This window comes from Symphalangus syndactylus, chromosome 24 (assembly GCF_028878055.3).
Source record: "Symphalangus syndactylus isolate Jambi chromosome 24, NHGRI_mSymSyn1-v2.1_pri, whole genome shotgun sequence".
NCBI lineage: Eukaryota > Metazoa > Chordata > Mammalia > Primates > Hylobatidae > Symphalangus > Symphalangus syndactylus.
In genome coordinates, this window is record NC_072446.2 from 25,181,959 (window position 1) to 25,199,972 (window position 18,014).

The window sequence follows — 18,014 nt, forward strand, 5'->3', positions numbered from 1 at the left end:
CAGGCACACACATACAGGGACGATTGTGGCAGGAAGGGCTGACCTACGGGGGTAGGCCTGACGCATAATAGGGGCTCTTGTTTCCGGGCTGAGCGTGCCATCTTTCTGTCTCCCTCTGGATTGAAATGGCTTCTCAGCCCGAGAGGCACTGCCTGTGCCCTGGATTCACAAGGTACACGCCTCCCTGGGAAGCAAAGGCTGACAGACAGCGGCTCTCTCTCTCTCTTTCTGCATCTGCCGGGAGAGCTGCAGCTGGTATTTTTCCACAGGCCTTTGCTGCGATCTCAAGGCCTAGTTTTTCCCAGCCAGGCCCCAAGTCCGAGAGAGGGTTAACAGGCAGGAAGCCGAAGGCATCGCAGGCTAATACGGAAGTCAGATTTGTGTTTAACTGACAGGTTTAGCAGGCCTCGGCCGTGGGGGAGGGGCCGGGAGGGAAGGGAAGTTTGTAGATCCAGACATGTGGCCTGCGAGGAGGGCTTTGGGTTTTTCTTAGGGTAAGGACCGAGAGGGGTCCCCCTTGGCATCGTGGCAGGGCGACAGGAACCCACGTTGATTTTGCCTGTAGGACTGGCTAAGCAGGGCGCGAGAGGCCCACGGCTCTCTGGCCTGCCTTGCAAGGAGGCATGGGGACAATGACTATGCAGACTTGACCACTCTGCTCCCCTCCTCCCCTCAGCAGCTACTCCACGCTCCTCTGAGAAGCCAGGGCTGCTCTCTGCTGATTTTTCGGGGCTCCCCCGGGCTGCCTGCTTCCCCCAGCTTCTCAGAGGCCTGCCTCAAGCCCCTTTTTCTGGCCCCTTGGCTGTTTCCCCGGGACTCCCCACTCCCCAGCTTCCCCTTCCCCTTGGAGAGCCACCCTGCTGGACTGTTCTAGAAAAGGGCTGGCCTTCCTCCCTGGACAAGGGCCGTTTCTCTGGGGGCAGGTGAGGGTGAGCCCTTCCAGCCCACTCCAAGAAACTCCCTTCCCAGGGACCTCCGGGCCTCAGGCTTTCCTGGAGCAGGTCAGGCTGGCTGCCCTGGCTGGCCCGTGCCGGGAAATCTAGCCAGGGTGCAGGAGAAGTGCGTGTGGAGGCCCCTTTCCCAAGTTTTTCTTGCTGCAAAAGGCCTAGCTTAGCCTGTCTTTTTCTATGCACAGGATGGCTCTTGCTCACCCGAGCCTCACAAAGATAATCGCTCAGGAAGTGTTTCAGCCAATCCGGGGCGGCTTTACACTCCGATTTGCCGGGGCAGCCAATCGGGGATGAGCTTTTATTAGGCGGCCAGATCATCAGCCGAAGTGCCAAACCCTTTTTCTGTGAGAACTAGGAGCCTGTCCTCCATGTTTTATAAGTATTGACATTACACAGTGTTAACAATGCATCCACAGAGGTAAGCTCGACTTTTTAACCATCTTTTTTCCCCCTCCCTCTGAGACATCCGAATTGTGGGCGAGCAGTGTGATTTCTCTGTGGCTGGCCGTGCCACACTCACCCCCAGAGCACTTATGTTAACTTGGAACTGTTTAGAGAGAATTTTTTTGCTTTCTTGGGTCACATGGCTCAGTAGCCATTAGCCATAGCTTGATTTTGCAAACTGGCAAGGGCCTGGCACACCTTTCCTTCCATCAGGGCATGGTGTTTCTGGAAGAGTTTGAAGCTAGATCCTGGTATGCCAAAAAAGAAGCTTTTTTTTTCCTTCTTTTTTTTTTTTCTTTCCCTCTTCCCTCTCTCTTCCCCTCTCTGTCTCTCTGAGCAGTTCCCCCCCTCCCACCCCTGCACTATTGTCTTCTCTTTTGCCACATGCCCTGCTGGGGGAAGAAAATGGAAGGTAAGCAAACAGGCTCCTCTCCAAGGAGAGCTCATGGCAGACAGCAGAGCAGGCAAGTTTGCCTCCAAAGAGGTTCTGGGAAGGCTGGATAAGTTTTGACGAGAGGAGCGTGTTTGCAAAAGAATTGTGCCCTCAGCAGAGCAGTGCTAAGGAGAGTCTAGCTCCTGGGGCCTAGGTGGGTGGTGGTGTCTGTACACGGTCTTCTCTTATTCTACAGAGCTTCTGCACTTGAAACTACATTGTTCAGCCTGTTTTCCTGACTTAGGTTGCTACAGAGTGTTCTGCAAGCCAGCCTACAGCCAGCAAATGTTTCTGAAAGTATTTTCTAGGCTTTGGAGGAAGTTTTTGGAGTAGGGATGGAGACTGGGGGGTGGGGGGAGAGAGATCTTGGACAACATCCTGCAAAAAAAAAAAAAGAAAAAATCTGCAAGGATTCTGAATCCCTTAGCTTTCTACTCTTGCCTGATTTTCAAGGAACTAATGTTACCTTTATCCTTGTTTTCATTTTCCTGTCCCTTTTATACATTGTATCCTCCTCTCTTCTCCTGTGTGATGGAGTGTAGAGGAAATAAAATCATGTCTGTGGCTCATGACAGCATTCCATATTCAGTTGTTGGGTTGTGTTGTTGTTGTTGTGTGTTTTTAATAATACCATGTAACTGTTTAAAAAAATTTCCTTTTTGATCAAGTCCCAAATCTGCCAGCCTGTTCTCTCTTCCTAACTGTGGAAAAATGAGACGGTTGCTTGAACATTTGTTGGGTAAGTAAAGCAATCCATTTCCTCTGTGACCATGTTTGAAGAGTTTTGCGAACATTTGGGGTCTGTTTGTAATGGGGGTCTTGGCTACAGGAGTTGGGGGCTTCATTAGCAGGTACAAAATAAGGGCTTTTTAAAGAGTGTCTTGATTTTAGGTGATTGTTTGAATCCACTGTTTTTCCTGATAACCTGCAGCTAGGATTGAAGATTATACTTCCTGTTTACCCAGAGTCAGGGGAGAAATGTTCAGTTCATTGTGACTTGACTCTAGACCTTTAATGGGGTTTGTTTGGATATTCAAACTGTGAGTAGGTGATGTGCTTGTGAAATGTAATGAAACTGCTTGTTCTTAGAGGTGCAGAGCCCTAAAAACATTGGTGGGGTAAGAAGCTGGTGGTGGTGGTGGTATATGTGTGTTGGGGGGGTGGTGTCAGTGTGCTCATGTTTTAGGACTTATATATAGTGCAAAATCTCATCTACCACCAGGCTGGGTTTGATTCAGGACTCACTGACCAACACATTTTGGCCTTTTTTCAGGTCTCATCCACGCATCTGTATGCATGCTGGCCCCACATAAGATTTCTCACTTTTTACATTTCCCTTGACCACTTAAGGTTGCAGCTAGAAGTTAAGTGGGAAAAGGAGAGTCTTGTTTAGCAGTACCTTCAGAATTTCCCTAGAAGTTCAGTACGTAAATTTTCAGCTTGGAGACCAATCCGACATGACTGTAAATGCAGGAAATATATTCAGTTGCTGTGTTATGTCAACTTTATGGAGTCAGTAATCTTTTTTCTTTCAAATGAGTGTCCAGTAGCCCACTTTCTGACACCAAATTGGAAAAAGGTTCATTTAATCAGGAGAAACGTACCACATTATAAGTTGAGAAAAGTCTGTGCAAGGCAGGCCAGCTTAGCTTCTTAGAGTAAAACTGCAGGCAGTTAATAATGTTATATACTTAAAACTGAACAGTTGCCACTGCCCCAAACAAGTAAGTTCAGACACTCAGCTATTTTCTTTGTTCTTATCTCCTTGCTGTAAATGGAAATTACATATCGAGGTTCTTGTGGCCTCCCTAGAAGCAATATCTAATCATAAGACTCCTGGTTTGGTGCCTTCAACGTTTGCATAATACCGTGTTTGTTGGGCTGGAAGGGAACTTAAGGGCAAGGCATTTGTCCTCTAAAAGCTTGCATTAAAATGGCTCCCACAGGTTTGGAGAGCCAAAATCTGTTTTCATATGTACAGCCTCCAGCAAGTTCCCAACCCTGGACCAAGCTAGCCACTTTTCCTCTGGTACTGTGACCCCTACCAAGCATGAGTCTGTAAAAAGTTAATTGCTTTCAAAGTAGCATTATTTTCCAGTTTCAGGAAAGGGGAAAAAAATAAATGTCTGCATTGCAGCAGGACTAGGTAGGGACGGCAGTACTGGCTCCCAGAGCAGCCCAATGGGGTTCTTCTACTCTAGCTTTTAAACCAATAGACTTGGAGGAAAGGTTAAAGATTGACAATTGCAGTGGCCGAACTAAGAACGGGCCTTCTGGAAATTTCTACCATCTTTGTTCCTTTTAGGAAAAGCAGATCTGCCAAGCAGAAGAGTCTCCTGCCTTCCATTCCTAGGTCATCTCCCTTCCCTGCTTCCCCCCAAACCCCCTTCTTTTTCTCATCAAGGTAGAATGTTCTCTCTGCCACGTTTGTAAATTGCAGAAGGAGGAACAGAATGTTGGGCTGTTTTCCTTTTTCCTTCTGCCTCCTCAGTCCCCAAAGAGGATACACAGCTGCAAGGAGCAAACACAGACACACTGAAGCTTTTGATTCCTCTCCTTTTTTTTCCTTCAAGACCCTCCAGGATGGATTCACTTTCTGCTTTGGGAAATTAAGTGGCATTCACGTGGGGGAGGGGGAGTAACTGCTTTTATTAGGTCCAGAAAATGGTCAGTGTTCAGTCTGTAACTAGGAATTAATTATATATAATCACTCAGTAAACTTTCTACAGAGTTTTTCTAATTGCTGAGCCTGATCATAGTTAGCCCGTTGGCGCCAAGTCCAGTTACTTTTATAATTAACAGCTCAAAGATTTGAGTCAGAAAGAAAGAAACAATTGGGGGCCTCTTGGATTATAAATTAGGGATGAAAACAATAGCTTTTTTTCCTTTCTTTCTTGTAACCCCTTTTATTTTAAACAAAACATTCCCCCTTTTCTTTCCCTGGGAGAACCAGTGGGGAGACTGCATCAGGTCTTAAATAGGAATGAGGGGGGAGACACTTTGTAGGAAGTGGGGTGACAGTAACCTAGAAAACCCTGGAGGCAAAGGTAGGTTTTTAAAAGTCCAGCCACTTGCAATGCATGATGTCTTTGTTTCTTTTGCCCTCTTTCCCCTTCTCTCTCCTGTGGCAGAGGCAGCAGACATTTGTCAGCCTGGGAACCCTCAATCTGGCTTTGCCTCTGGTTGACTCTGGAAAGAAAGATACATTCAAAGGGGCCTTCGCTACTCACAGCAGAGATTTAAAAAGGGAATATGTTTCGGAGCCCTTTGGTTACTCTTAAAATGCAAAATCTGAGCAAGGGTTCACCCTTGGCTTCAGGTTGCTAAGGTTATGGTCGCCCTCCCCCCTACTTCCCACTCTCCTTGCAGACAAACAAGCAGGCAGTGGCCATGCCAGCTCTGCAGCCAGTGTACTGCCAGCCTGCCCCCCCCCCATCCCGATTACCTACCTACCGGCCGGCGGAGGCCAGTGGCCTGTCCTTGCCCTGGCATGGCCTTGGGCACTGTGCCCTCCTTTCTCCCCTGGAGTTAAAAAGCAGTCACCTTGAAACTCCTCACTCCCAGCACCAGAGGAGTTCTGAGGCCAATGCTCAGACCTGTAACAGTAAATGACGTTATCCACTCAGGCTGTTAGTTCGGCCTCTGAAAGCGGGTTTTGCAAAACCCATTGTTAATTCTCAGGCTCTGTTGGGGGTGGTCAGAAATCTAATTTGTGAGTATCCTGTGCATTGGATAAGGGAATGTTTTCCTTGTGTTTCTCCTCTGCAGACTCGGATTGTCTTTCCTTGATGTTAACTGTCTTAGGACTGGCTGCTTCAGAGGGCTGGGTATTTGGTGGCTGTTTGCAGGCTTATAAACAGCCTTTTTATTTTACCTTTGCTGTAGACTGAGGTGCAGCCCTTTAGCTTGGCTTTTCAGATGCCTGCTGTCCTTGAAACACTTTCATTTTACCTAGCGCCTTTTTGGTATGGATGCAAAGCTGGTTTCTAATAGACTGAGAAGAGAAGGGGGACCGGGCTTCCTCCTCGCCTTCCCCCAGGCTGCTCCCTGGGAACATTTTTGTGTTTGCACAGACACCTGTCCGTCTGCAGTTTGTGCCACGGGACTGCACAATTCCTAACCTTCTACCCACCTAATTCGAGGGCAAGGGGGCCTCATCACAGAGCCTCATGTTGAAGGCTCAGGATCTACAAGAGAAGGCTTTTCCTTAGGAACCTGTGACTTCACAAACTCTCCCTGTCATTGCAGAGTTTTTTTTAAGCCTCTAAACGTTGGGTTGTTGGTGTCCTTTGGTTCAGCTTTTCCTAGTTCTGGTATTTAGGAAGGTGGCTTTGAAACTAGCAGGGCTGCTTAAACAAGAGCTACAGCTATTGAACAAACTGCTACCATTTTAGCTTCAACACAGGAATGAGGCAGTGTTGCCAGACGCCATTTTAAGAATCCTGCATAAATAGCTTAGCTACCGATGACTCTGCCTGTTTTAGGTGAGTGCTTATATAAAGCTGCTCTGCTAACCATTCCCCCCCACCCCAATTTCTTAAAAAATTAATTGCAGATTTAGGGAAGCATGGTTTTTAATTTTGATGTTCACTATTTTGTAATCTAGAAGAGGAAGATGTTATGCCTTGGGGATTAAATATTTCTTACAGCCTGGACCATTTTGGTATTTTGAATGAAAGTAAAAACCAGGAAAAGTCCTTTCGAATGATGCATGATTCTTGAATTGCTGTGCGATGATCCTCATCTGTAGAACCAGAGTCTTATGCATGTTGGTTATATATTCTAGATGGCTTAGATATTCTTCTTTAAAAGTCAAATAGTAGGGGCACTTGGGGAAAAGAAATATGTGGGCATTGTGTATCCAGGCATTTTTCTGTCAAAACTAGATGCTTTCTTTTTTCTCTTTCTTGGAAGTGTTGAGGAGATGAGATTCCTGGGAATTACGGACCATCCCTGAGTCCTCAGAATTAATAATCAGAAGGCTTAAAGCATCCTGGAGGTGCAGTAGTTCATCTGCAACTTTTAATTGCTCTTTTTTCAGTGCATGCAGGTTAAGAAGTAAGCATAGGTTTTCTTGCTCAGGCACTGGGGGAGAAATCTTTTATTCTTTTTGGGATGGGATGGGGTGGTCTTGGTTATCTTTGCAGGTACTGTTATTTCTTTGAATTGCCTGAAATGTATCAGTTTGTGAAATCTGCAGGCAAATGACTTGGGTAAATGTGAGTGTAAGAGGTGATGGTGTATACAATGTATCTAACTAGTTGATGGTGTATTTTCCTATTGGAGTGAGAAATTGTTGTTTGCTTTTCAGCTAATTTTACCCTTTTCTTTAGCCGGCCCCCAGTTTCCTCAACAGACCTTTAAAGGGAAAAAAGTAATGTCAGTTTGAAACAAGAGCTTGTTGTCCCATTGTTTTTGATTTAAATCATCAGGGTTGCTGGAAGCTAGCAGATATGGAAGGAAATAAGCTGTCTATGTTCTAAGACTTCAATGTGTTAATGACAGAAGTTCAAAGTATTTTCTCCAGATGCAGCTGCCTTTTCTTTTTAACAATTATTTGACTGTTTTTTTTTTTTTACCCCAAATGACTGAACAGTTCTTAACCTAAATTGACCAACATCAGTGGGGCAATTCAGACAGGTACAGATCTTTTCTTGCCACTACTTTTGATGTAATATTCATGTTCTTTTTTTCCTAATAACATACTAGTTCTTAACACTAAACCCCAAAAAAAGAAAAAAAAAACAAAAAAACCGAAATCAGTGGTGTAGGAAAAAGGAAGTCCCTTTAGATGTGGCTATTCAAAATGACTAATTTTGCATTCTGGTCTTTGCTTTTGTAAATGAAGTTTTTTTTTTTTTTTTTTTCCCCTCCTTTTAATGCATAGACACTGCAGTTTCCTTTAGTCAAATACAAGTTATTGTGTGTGTGAGTGTGTGTGCATGTGTGTGCACGGGTTCCTTTTGAAAGGATGGTTTGCTGATCTGTGAAAAAGATGGTTTTCTTAAATTGTTGTGCTTGAAATCCTGTGCTAAAGCTGGTGGTGCTATTGCTAAAGTTGGGTGATTATGGTGCCCACTTGTAATACTTGGAAAGATAAAACAGCTTAACTTTTTTTTCCCTCTCTCTTCTGCTCCAGCATTGATTATCTTAAAACTCAGAAGCAAATAGCCACCACATAACTAGTTTGCATTTTCCTCGTCTCTCAGCAGCATTCCTGCCTGAAGTATTCAGCTCCTCTAGGCTGTTACAAGCCAAATAATGGTTCCCTTGAATGCAGCCTTCCTCCATGATCAATACACCTTTGAATGTTTTCATCGCTGCAGAAATCCTTCAAGTGGGTTTTTTTGGCTTAGTTCTGCATAATTGTTTCCCTCACCACTGTAGATTTTAGTTGGATCACAGATTAGCGTTTTCTCTATTACTCAAAATATGGGATCGGTTTCAAGAAGTTTAGAATTTCACATACTTCATGCTAGAGAGGGAAACAGAATTCTATTTGCTAGAAAAGATCAAGGTTGCTATTTGTTCCTTTGAAGTGAACTGTCTACCCATCTCCGAGGGCTGCATGGGGCTTTTCGTTAAGATGTATTTCCAGTCACCCCAAGCCAGAACCCTTCAACAGCATCCAGTTGGACAACCTGTGTATGTTTCAGGCGGAGTGTGTTTCTGAGTTGAGAATGTTTTCTCCTTAAGTTGGAATAGAAAGCATTAGTGCTGAAATAACCTTCAATAAATCACTGTTGTATTATTGCATATAAGCGATGCGTTTGAATTTAGCAGGCTGCTTTCTCCTGATGAAAACCATTTGTGACAACATGTCAGTTGTTTCTTTGGTGATTTGTGTCACAGGCTTTCTTTACAGATGCGGTGTAAATGAAATTGTTAACGGGGTTCAAAATCAGATTGCTAAATGTGTTAATATTCTCATTTAAACCCAATTACCTTTCTTCGTCTCCAAGCCCCTATAATTTAACTCTGAACTATAATCTTTTCCATTCTATCTAGCTCCCATCCTAAGTCCTCTCATCCTAACATGGAACTCTCCTAAAATCTTCTCCTTATACTAGGGTTCGAGACATGAGGCTGTCTTTTTGGGCCTTTTGCGTTGTCACAGTCCCAGACCACGGAACACAGGACATTCTCTCTTCCCCAGCCTCCTTCCTGTCCTGGCTTTGAGTCTTCCAAATGGAAAATTCCAGCCATATCAATTGGTGATGCACCCATTTCTTCCCGTGGAACCACAGTCCGATGGAATTGCTTCTGGAGTAAATGCCCAGCTTCTTACCACTTCGGTGTCAGCCCGAATGTTTGGAAAGTTCTAGCACCTGAAACCATTTGCATCTATGAAAGCAGAACTCTATTTTTTTCCTTTGGTTTAGCTTGTGAGTTCTCTGTAGGAGGAAGATCTGATATGGCCAGCTCTCTTTCAACCCCAGTTCCAGCAGAGAGAGAGAGAGAGAGAGAGAATGTTCTGGGTGACAGACCCTCCCAGCAAAGGGGCTTGCTTTATTTGCTTCTCTCCCCAACCCTCCACTCTTAGCCTTTGTCTTTTGAATAATCCTTCCTCATTCCACTTTTCTGGTGGGGGATAATTAGTCACAACTCAGTAGTAAGCCGTGCCTGCTGTAGAGAGGAAGCATTCAGGGGGTTGGAAGTGTGGAGACCCTGGTCTGATTCCTGGAATCAGTGCTCCTCGGTTCAGTGTTTTGAGACCAGGTCTTTAGCTTCTAGCTGGGCATATTTTTCTGCTTTGTAATTTAACCTATATCTTTTTTTCCCCGTGTTCCTGCCTCATCAGGGAATTGTAAGATTTAGGGGGAGGTGTGGGAAATCTTACTCTTTGCCTAAAGTATTCAGAGATCAGAATTCTGGATACCCTGCAAAACACCTCCAACCTCCCTGCCTTTGAACCCTGTGTTAACAATGAGAAGCTTGTTTATTTGAAGGCTGGGTTCTCATTGGCCCACAGGGGTAGGTTGTAATTGTGTGTCTAAAAAATTGCCTTTTGCATTCCCCAATAGCATGACAACTGGAATAGTAATTTGACTTAAAAAAAAAAAAAGAACAACCTAGTGTTTTAAAAAACTCCTTTAGGACTCTTCACACTTTGTTGAAATCAGGTGTGGGTTTCCTCCCCCCAGCCCTGGATAAGGATGAGGGAATGTCTTTAAGGTGGGTTTGTTGCTAGAACTTCCAAATAGCTGCCCCCATGGGGCAAGTTCTCAGCCTTCCTAAACATGAACATAATTTGCTCTGTTTCAGCTTGGCTGAAGAGGAAATAAAAACAGAACAGGAGGTGGTAGAGGGCATGGATATCTCTACTCGCTCCAAAGGTGAGTAAAAATCTTGTATTATCTATTCTAGAGCTAAGGAGGAAATTGGAATTTCTTTTTGTTGTTGTAGTGCAGTGAAGTGTGGCTCTCTGAGCCGACGTTGTAACTCTTCTTGGATTTTCAGATATAAGATTTTTTGATGGATGAACCTAATTTATGGAGAGCTCTCCTCCTTTTGGTTTTCTTTCCCTGGTGCCTGTGTAGGTGTCCTGACAGTGAATTTTACCTGTGTGTCATGACTGAGGGTGGCTGGCTACCTCTCCGCAGGGTGACTTTCAGGAGCCACGGTTTAAATAAAGCATGTCCTGGAAGCCACCAGAGCCTCTAGCTGCTGCTTGTTTTCTGATTTTAACAACAGACCTCTTTGGAATCCCCGAAGTGGGATGAAGTCAGCCCGCTTCATTGGAAAGTGGTGCTCTTGGGTTAGAGATAAAAAGGAAATGTAGAGCTTGCTGGGATGCCGGGGCCAGTGTTTGCATTTAGTTCAAAATTTAGCAAATTAGGACAAACAATTTATGCGTTTATTCACAAGCCTGGAGTAGACTCCTGAATATCTTCTAACTGAGGGATTGGTACTTTTCATTTGGTCTGTGTGAAAGAGATTTTATGAGGCTTCCCAAAATGAAGCAGTTATTCACTTTTACCTTCAGGGTGCTTTTACAAATGAGCTACTGGAGTATTTTTCGTATCTTTGGTTGATGAAAAGGCTCATCTCCAAACTTAATGGTTGTACCAAGGTGTTTTCATTCCTTCAACAAGTCACTGAGTGCTTTCTTGGAACACATGGCCTTGCACTGGGGGTTATGGGGAGGGAGGAAGAGGCTGGACAGGGTTACTGCATACTACTGGAAGGAGAGTCTCATTTGGCTGCAGAGTGTCGCACAAAGTGACTCCCTAAAGGCGTCTGAAACCAAAAGCATTTTGAGGATTGTTATAAGACAGCGTGTCGCCAGGCGTGGTGGCTCATGCCTGTAATCCCAGCACTTTGGGAGGCCGAGGCCGGCGATCACGAGGTCAGGCGTTCGAGACCAGCCTGGCCAACATGGTGAAACCCCCGTCTCTGCTAAAAATACAAAAATTAGTCAGGCATGGTGGCACGTGCCTGTAATCCTAGCTACTTAGGAGGTTGAGGCAGGAGAATCACTTGAACCCAGGAGGTGGAGGTTGCAGTGAGATGAGATCACACCACTGCACTCCAGCCTGGGCGACAGAGCAAGACTCCATCTCAAAAAAAAAAAAAGCATGTCATTTTGGGGCAAAGTTGAGGGTCCAGTAGTCAAGGCTAGGACCTAGGAATTGGGAGCTGGCTGCTGATCTTTGGCAGGGGTCACATGAGGGGAGGCACACCGGGTGGGAAGGCCTGGCTTACTGGGTGGGTGCTGTGTGCTGGGGAGCAGCAGGAGGAGGCTGGGTGGAGGCAGAGGGCTGCTGCCCCCTCATCACAGCATGACCCAGCCTGTGCTGGGTGGCCGGAGGTTTCAGTGCCATTGATGGTGAAGAGAGCTGAGCCACCAGGGACTTCAGGGCAAGGAAGATACCTTCTTGCAGAGGTGTTTTTGATGTTGCAGGAGCACGTGCCTCTCAGCCACTTCTCAGCCCCCTTGTTGTGGTCAGAATCAGATGTGGTCCAGCAGGAGATGGGGCAAAGTGGAGGGAGACTGAAGAGAGGGGGCCAGGAGGTGGGGGTCTTGTCCCTGTTCTGCTGCTTACCTTCCCCAGGGGGCTTGGACACTGGCTCTGTCCCTTCGTTTTTGTATTCGTGAAGTGGGGTGTTGGATTAGATTCTATCCAAGCATGACCAAGCTGAGTGACCATTGTCTCTTTCTCTCTTTTCTCCTACTCCCATCCTCTCCCTTCAGCAGCCAGAACGCGCTTCAAAAACGTGGATTGGGGTCAGGCACAGTGGTGCATGCCAATCATCCCAGCTACTTGAGAGACTGAGGTGGGAGGATCAGTTGAGGCCAGGAGTTCGAAACCAGCCTGGGCAACTTAATGAGACCCCCCCCCCACCCACCCATCTCTATTAAAAAAAAAAAATAAGTGGACCGAGTGCGGTGGCTCACGCCTGTAATCTAAGCACTTTGGGAGGCCGAGGCGGGTAGATTGCCTGAGCTCAGGAGTTTGAGACCAGCCTGGGCAACACGGTGAAACCCCGTCTCTACTATACAGAAAAATTATCTGGGCGTGGCAGCATGTGCCTATAATCCCAGTTACTTGGGAGGCTGAAGCAGGAGAATTGCTTGAACCCAGGAGGTGGAGGTTGCAGTGAGCCAAGATCGTGCCTTTGCACTCCAGCCTGGGGGACAGAGCGAGACTCTGTCTCAAAAAAAAAAAAAAAAAAGTGGGTCAGGTTCTGTCTCATTTTGCTAACTCCTTCTGATGACTTTCCAGTACCCTTCCACTCAGGTCTGAAGTCACCGTGACCTGCCTACCTGGGCCGGCCCTGTTTACCTTTGTTTCCTTTGTGACGTTCTGTTCACCTTGTGCCATTTCTCCCCCGACTTCACTTGAGCTCCTTGGCCTCCTTCCTCTTGGTTCCTTCCTTGAGGCCCGTGTGTCTTTTGCCGGGAGCGGGCTGCTCATTTCTCATTGTGATCTCAGACTTATCTCAGATGGTGGCTCGTTCGTCAAAGATGCTTTTGGTGGCCACCTAGTCTGAAGGAGTCATTTTGTCATTTTCTGTTTTAAATCTATATATAAAAGACAACGTCTCACTCCATTGTCCTGGCTAGAGTGCAGTGGTATGATCATAGCTCACTGTATCCTTGATCTCCTGGGCTCAAAGCTCACTGTAGCCTCAATCTCCTGAGTAGCTGGGACTACAGGTGCACACCACCTCAACTGGCTAATTAAAAAAATTTTTTTTTGCAGGGATGAGGTCACGGTGGGTTCCCCAGGCTGGTCTGAAACCCTTGGCCCCAAGTGATCCTCCCTCTTCCACCTCCCAACGTGCTGGGATTATAGGCATGTGCCACCATGCCTGGCCAATTTTCTATTACATTTTTAAAATGAACTTTTAATTTAAGAGTAGTATTAGATTTCCAGAAAAGTTTTGAGGATAGTGCCAAGAGTTCCCATGTTAGCCCCTGGCTCCACACACACAATTTCTTCTATTATTAACATCATACACTAGTGTGGTGTAATTGTTGCAAATACTGCATCAATTTTGATATGTTATTACCAACTAAAGGCCATCCCTAATTCAGATTTCCTTCGGTTTTCCACAAAAGTCCCTTTTCTGTTTTAGAATCCCACTCAGGATTCCTCATTACATTTAGTTATCTGCCTGGGCTCCTGTTGGCTGTGACAGTTTCTTAGACTTTTCTTGTTTTTCTTGAACTTACCGGTTTTCAGGAATACTGGTTGGGTATTTTGTAGATGGTCCTCTCAATTGGGATTTGTATGGTGTGTTTCTCGTGATTAGACTCTGGTAAACTGTGGTTATGGGTTTTGGGGAGGAAGAAGACTACAGAGGGTAAAATGCCATTTTCATCATATCACATCAAGGGTATGTATTATTAATAAGATCTATCACTGTTGGCCTGGCGCAGTGGCTCACACCTGTAATCCCAGCACTTTGGGAGGCCAAGGTGGGGGGATCATCTGAGGTCAAGAGTTCGAGACCATCCTGGCCAACATGGTGAAACCCTGCCTCTATTAAAAATACAAAAATTAGCTGGGTGTGGTGGCAGGCACCTCTAGTCCCAACTACTCGGGAGGCTGAGGCAGGAGAATCACTTGAACCCAGGGTGGAGGGGGTGGAGGCGGAGGTTGTAGTTAGCCGAGACCGTGCCACTGCGCTCCAGTCTGGGAGATAGAATGAGACTGCCTCAAAAAGAAAAAAAAAAAAAAAAAGATTTATCACTGTTGATGTTGACCATGAGCATCTGGCTGTGGTAGAGCTTTCTTCTCTTTCCATCCTCTGCTCTTTGGAAGGAAGTCACAAGGCGTCACCCACACTTAAGGAGTGAAGAGCTATGCTCCACCTCCTCGAAAGCAGAGGCTTGACATAAATTATTTGGGGGCCGGGTGTGGTGGCTCATGCCTGTAATCCCAGCAGTTTGGGAGGCCAAGGCGGGCAGATCACTTGAGGCCAGGAGTTCGAGACCAGCCTGGCCAACATGGCAAAATCCCATCTCTACTAAAAATAACAAACATTGTATGCCTATAATCCCAGCTACTTGGGAGACTGAAGCAGAAAAATCACTTGAACCTGAGAGGTGGAGGTTGCAGTGAGCCAAGATTCCACCACTGCACTCCAGCCTGGGTGACAGTGACACTGTGTCTCAAAAAAAAATTTAGAATTCTTCCGTATGGGGTATTGGTCTCTTCTCCCTCATGTATTTATTCAGTCATTTATCTCTATCAGTGTGGACTCTGGGATGGTTACTTTATACTGTGGGTTGTAATCCAATACTACTTATTTATTTTATTGCTCAAATCATTCCAGCTTTGGCAGTTGGGAGCTCTTTCTGTTGGCTCTTGTGTCCCCTTGACAGACTCCATCGTTGTAGGGTTTGTTTATTTGTTCGTTTGAGACAGCCTCGTTCTGCTGCCCAGGCTGGAGTGCAGTGGTACAATCACAGCTCATTGCAGCCTTGACCTGCTGGGCTCAAGCAGTCCTCTTGACTCAGCCTCCCAGGTAGCTGGGACCACAGGCATGCATCACCACAGTTGGCTAATTTTTGTTCTTTTTATTTGTAGAGATGGAGTCTCCCTGTGTTGCCCAGGCTGGTTTTGAATTTCCCAGGCTCAAGTGATCCTACCACTTTGGCCTCCCAAAGTGCTTGGGTTACAGGTGTGAACTACCATGCCCGGCCGGCCTATTTATTTATTGAGCACTTTCTTGCCTTCTGGCACTATAAGATGTTCCAGGCTCATTTTGTATGTCTTTGCCTCAGCTCTGAAATCATCCATTTCTCTATGGATACTGGTTTCTTTCTTTTTTTTTTTTTTTTGAGATATAGTCTTGCTCTGTTGCTGAGGCTGGAGTGCAGTGGCGTGATCTCAGCTTACTGCAACCTCCACCTCCTAGTTCAAGCAATTCCTCTGCCCCAGCCTCCTTAGTAGCCGGGATTACAGGCACATGTCACCATGCCCGGCTAATTTTTTTGTATTTTTAGTAGAGTCGGGGTTTCACCATGTTGGCCAGACTGGTCTCGAACTCCTGACCTCAGGCAATCCACCTGCCTCAGCCTCCCAAAGTGCTGGGATTACAGGCGTGAGCCTCCGTGCCCGGCTTTTGTTTTTTTTCTTTGAGACGGAGTCTCGCTCTGTCGCCCAGGCTGGAGTGCAGTGGCGTGATCTTGGCTCACTGCAACCTCCACTTCCTTGGTTCAAGCAATTCCCCTGCCTCAGCCTCCCGAGTAACTGGGATTACAGGAGCGCACCACTACGCCTGGCTAATTTTTTTGTATTTTAAGTAGAGGCGGGGTTTCACCATGTTGGCCAGGCTAGTCTTGAACTCCTGACCTCAGGCAATCTGCCGGCCTCGGCCTCCCAAAGTGTTGGGATTACAGGTGTGAGCCACTGCACCCAGAGGATCCTGGTTTCTTTTATTGGAGAATAGTATTAGAAACCAAGATGTGGGCACTAAGTGTGTTCATTTTTGTTTGTTTGTTTGTTTTTGAGATGGAGTTTCCCTCTGTTGCCCAGGCTGGAGTGCAGTGGCATGATCTCGGCTCATTGCAACCTCTGCCTCCTGGTTTCAAATGATTCTCCTGCCTCAGCCTCCCAAGCAGCTGGGACTACAGGCACGCTTACCACGCCTGGCTAATTTTTGTATTTTTAGTAGAGATGGGGTTTCACTGTGTTGGCCAGGCTGGTCTCGAACTCCTGACCTTGTGATCCTCCCACCTCGGCCTCCCAAAGTGCTGGGATTATAGGCATGAACCACTGCACCCGGCCAAGTGTGCTCATTGCTACTGGAATGTCTTTGTTCTAGATTCTTTTTTTTTTTTTTTTTTTTTGAGATGGAGTCTCGCTCTGTCACCCAGGCTGGAGTGCAGTGGTGTACTCTCAGCTAACTGCAACCCCTGTCTCCCAGGTTCAAGCAATTCTTCTGCCCCAGCCTTCCAAGTAGCTGGGACTATAGGTCTGCACCACCATGCCTGGCTAATTTTTTAATTTTTAGTAGAGATGGGGTTTCGCCATGTTAGCCAGGCTGGTCTCAAACTCCTTACCTCAAGTGATCTGCCCGCCTCGGCCTCCCGAAGTGCTGGGATTACAGGTGTGAGCCACCTTGCTTCTAGATTCTCTCAGTGGACAAGGAAGGATATATACACATACTGTGTAAACATTTTTACATGTGTCCGTCTGTGTCTATATCAGCTAAACATGAGTTCATTCTCTAGTTCGACCTTTTCCCATTACCACATGGATCATTCTAGCCTTCTTCCCTGGTTTCTCTGTAACCTCCTGCTCCAACAGTGAGAAGGCTGGCTTCTACTGTCCACCGTTCGTTTACTATTTTCTGGTACATTTTAACCTGATCTACAGTGTACAGTCTGATGAACTTTAACACACGTTTGCACTCATGGGGCCCTGACCCAGATCAAGATAATTAAACATTTCCAGCATCCAGAGCATTCCTCTATTACTCTGATTTTGTTTATAGCCTTTGTCCTCACTTTGTATTTTCTTATTTGTTACTCTGCTAGAATGCTGGCTGCTGTATTTTTTTTTTTTACATTAAAAAAATATTTTTTGAGACAGAGTCTTGCTCTGTTGCCCAGGCTGGAGTGCAGTGGCTTGACCTTGGCTCACTGCAACCTTCATTTCCCGGGTTCAAGTGATTCTCCTACCTCAGCCTCCTGAGTAGCTGGGGCATGCGCCACCACACCCAGCTAATTTTTAAATTTTTAGTAGAGATGGGTTCTCACCATGTTGACCAGGCTGGTCTCGAACTCCTGATCTCAAGTGATCTGCTCGCCTCAGCTTCCCAAAGTGGTGGGATTATAGGTGTGAGCCACCACACACCCGGCCTTTTTTTTTTTTTTTTTTTTTTTGAGACGGAGTCTCGCTCTTTCACCCAGGCTGGAGTGTAGTGGCGCGATCTCGGCTCACTGCAAGCTCCGCCTCCTGGGTTCACGCCATTCTCCTGCCTCAGCCTCTCCGAGTAGCTGGGACTACAGGCGTCCACCACCACGCCCGGCTAATTTTTTGTATTTTTAGTAGAGACGGGGTTTCACCTTGGTCTCGATCTCCTGACCTCGTGATCCGCCCGCCTCGGCCCCCCTAAGTGCTGGGATTACAAGCGTGAGCCACCACGCCCGGCCTTTTTTTTTTTTTTTTTAAGACGTGGAATCTCATTGTGTTGCCCAGGCTGCAGTGCAGTGCAGTGGCTATTCACAGTTGCCATCATAGTACACTACAGCCTCTAACTTCTGGGCTCGAGTGATTCTCCTCCTTCAGCCTCCCGAGTAGTTGGGACTGTAAGTGTGCAGCATGGTTTCAAGTTCCCACTTTAAGCACCCCTGGACCACCATGCTTACTTACCCCATTGATTTGAGAGGCAGGGTGCTGTTGCGATTTAAAACACCTGGCTTCTGGCTGGGTGGCTCACACCTGTAATCCCAGCACTTTGGGAGGCCAAGCACTTTGAGAGGCGGATCATGAGGTCAGGAGTTTGAGACCAGCCTGGCCAATATGGTGAAACCCCGTCTCCACTAAAAATAGAAAATTAGCTGGGCGTGGTGGCAGGCACCTGTAATCTCAGCTACTCAGGAGGCTGAGGCAGGGGAATCGCTGGAAACCAGGAGGCAGAGGTGGCAGTGAGCTGAGATCGCGCCCCTGCACTCCAGCCTGGGTGACAGAGTGAGATTCCGTCTCAAAAAAAACAAAAACCACCTG

The 18,014-nt window shown here is 46.4% G+C and overlaps 1 protein-coding gene across 50 annotated transcripts in view; it reads left to right on the forward strand.

Moving 5' to 3' along the window:
- The first annotated feature begins 442 nt into the window (after positions 1–442).
- The window catches only part of ZMYND8 (zinc finger MYND-type containing 8), a 149,623-nt gene continuing 132,051 nt past the window's right edge, over positions 443–18,014 (forward strand). For 17 of the 50 annotated variants that reach the window (XM_063633365.1, XM_063633362.1, XM_063633369.1 and 14 more), the window contains exons 1-2: positions 489–1,368; positions 10,093–10,163. In XM_063633365.1, the coding sequence (XP_063489435.1) occupies positions 1,355–1,368; positions 10,093–10,163 (85 nt within the window). In that variant the 5' untranslated portion in view covers positions 489–1,354. Of the gene's footprint in view, positions 1,369–1,396; positions 1,646–5,442; positions 5,540–5,631; positions 6,312–7,527; positions 8,165–9,216; positions 10,003–10,092; positions 10,164–18,014 lie in introns of those variants that run through there. The other 33 variants (XM_055266521.2, XM_055266530.2, XM_055266526.2 and 30 more) reach the window with 16 other exon arrangements.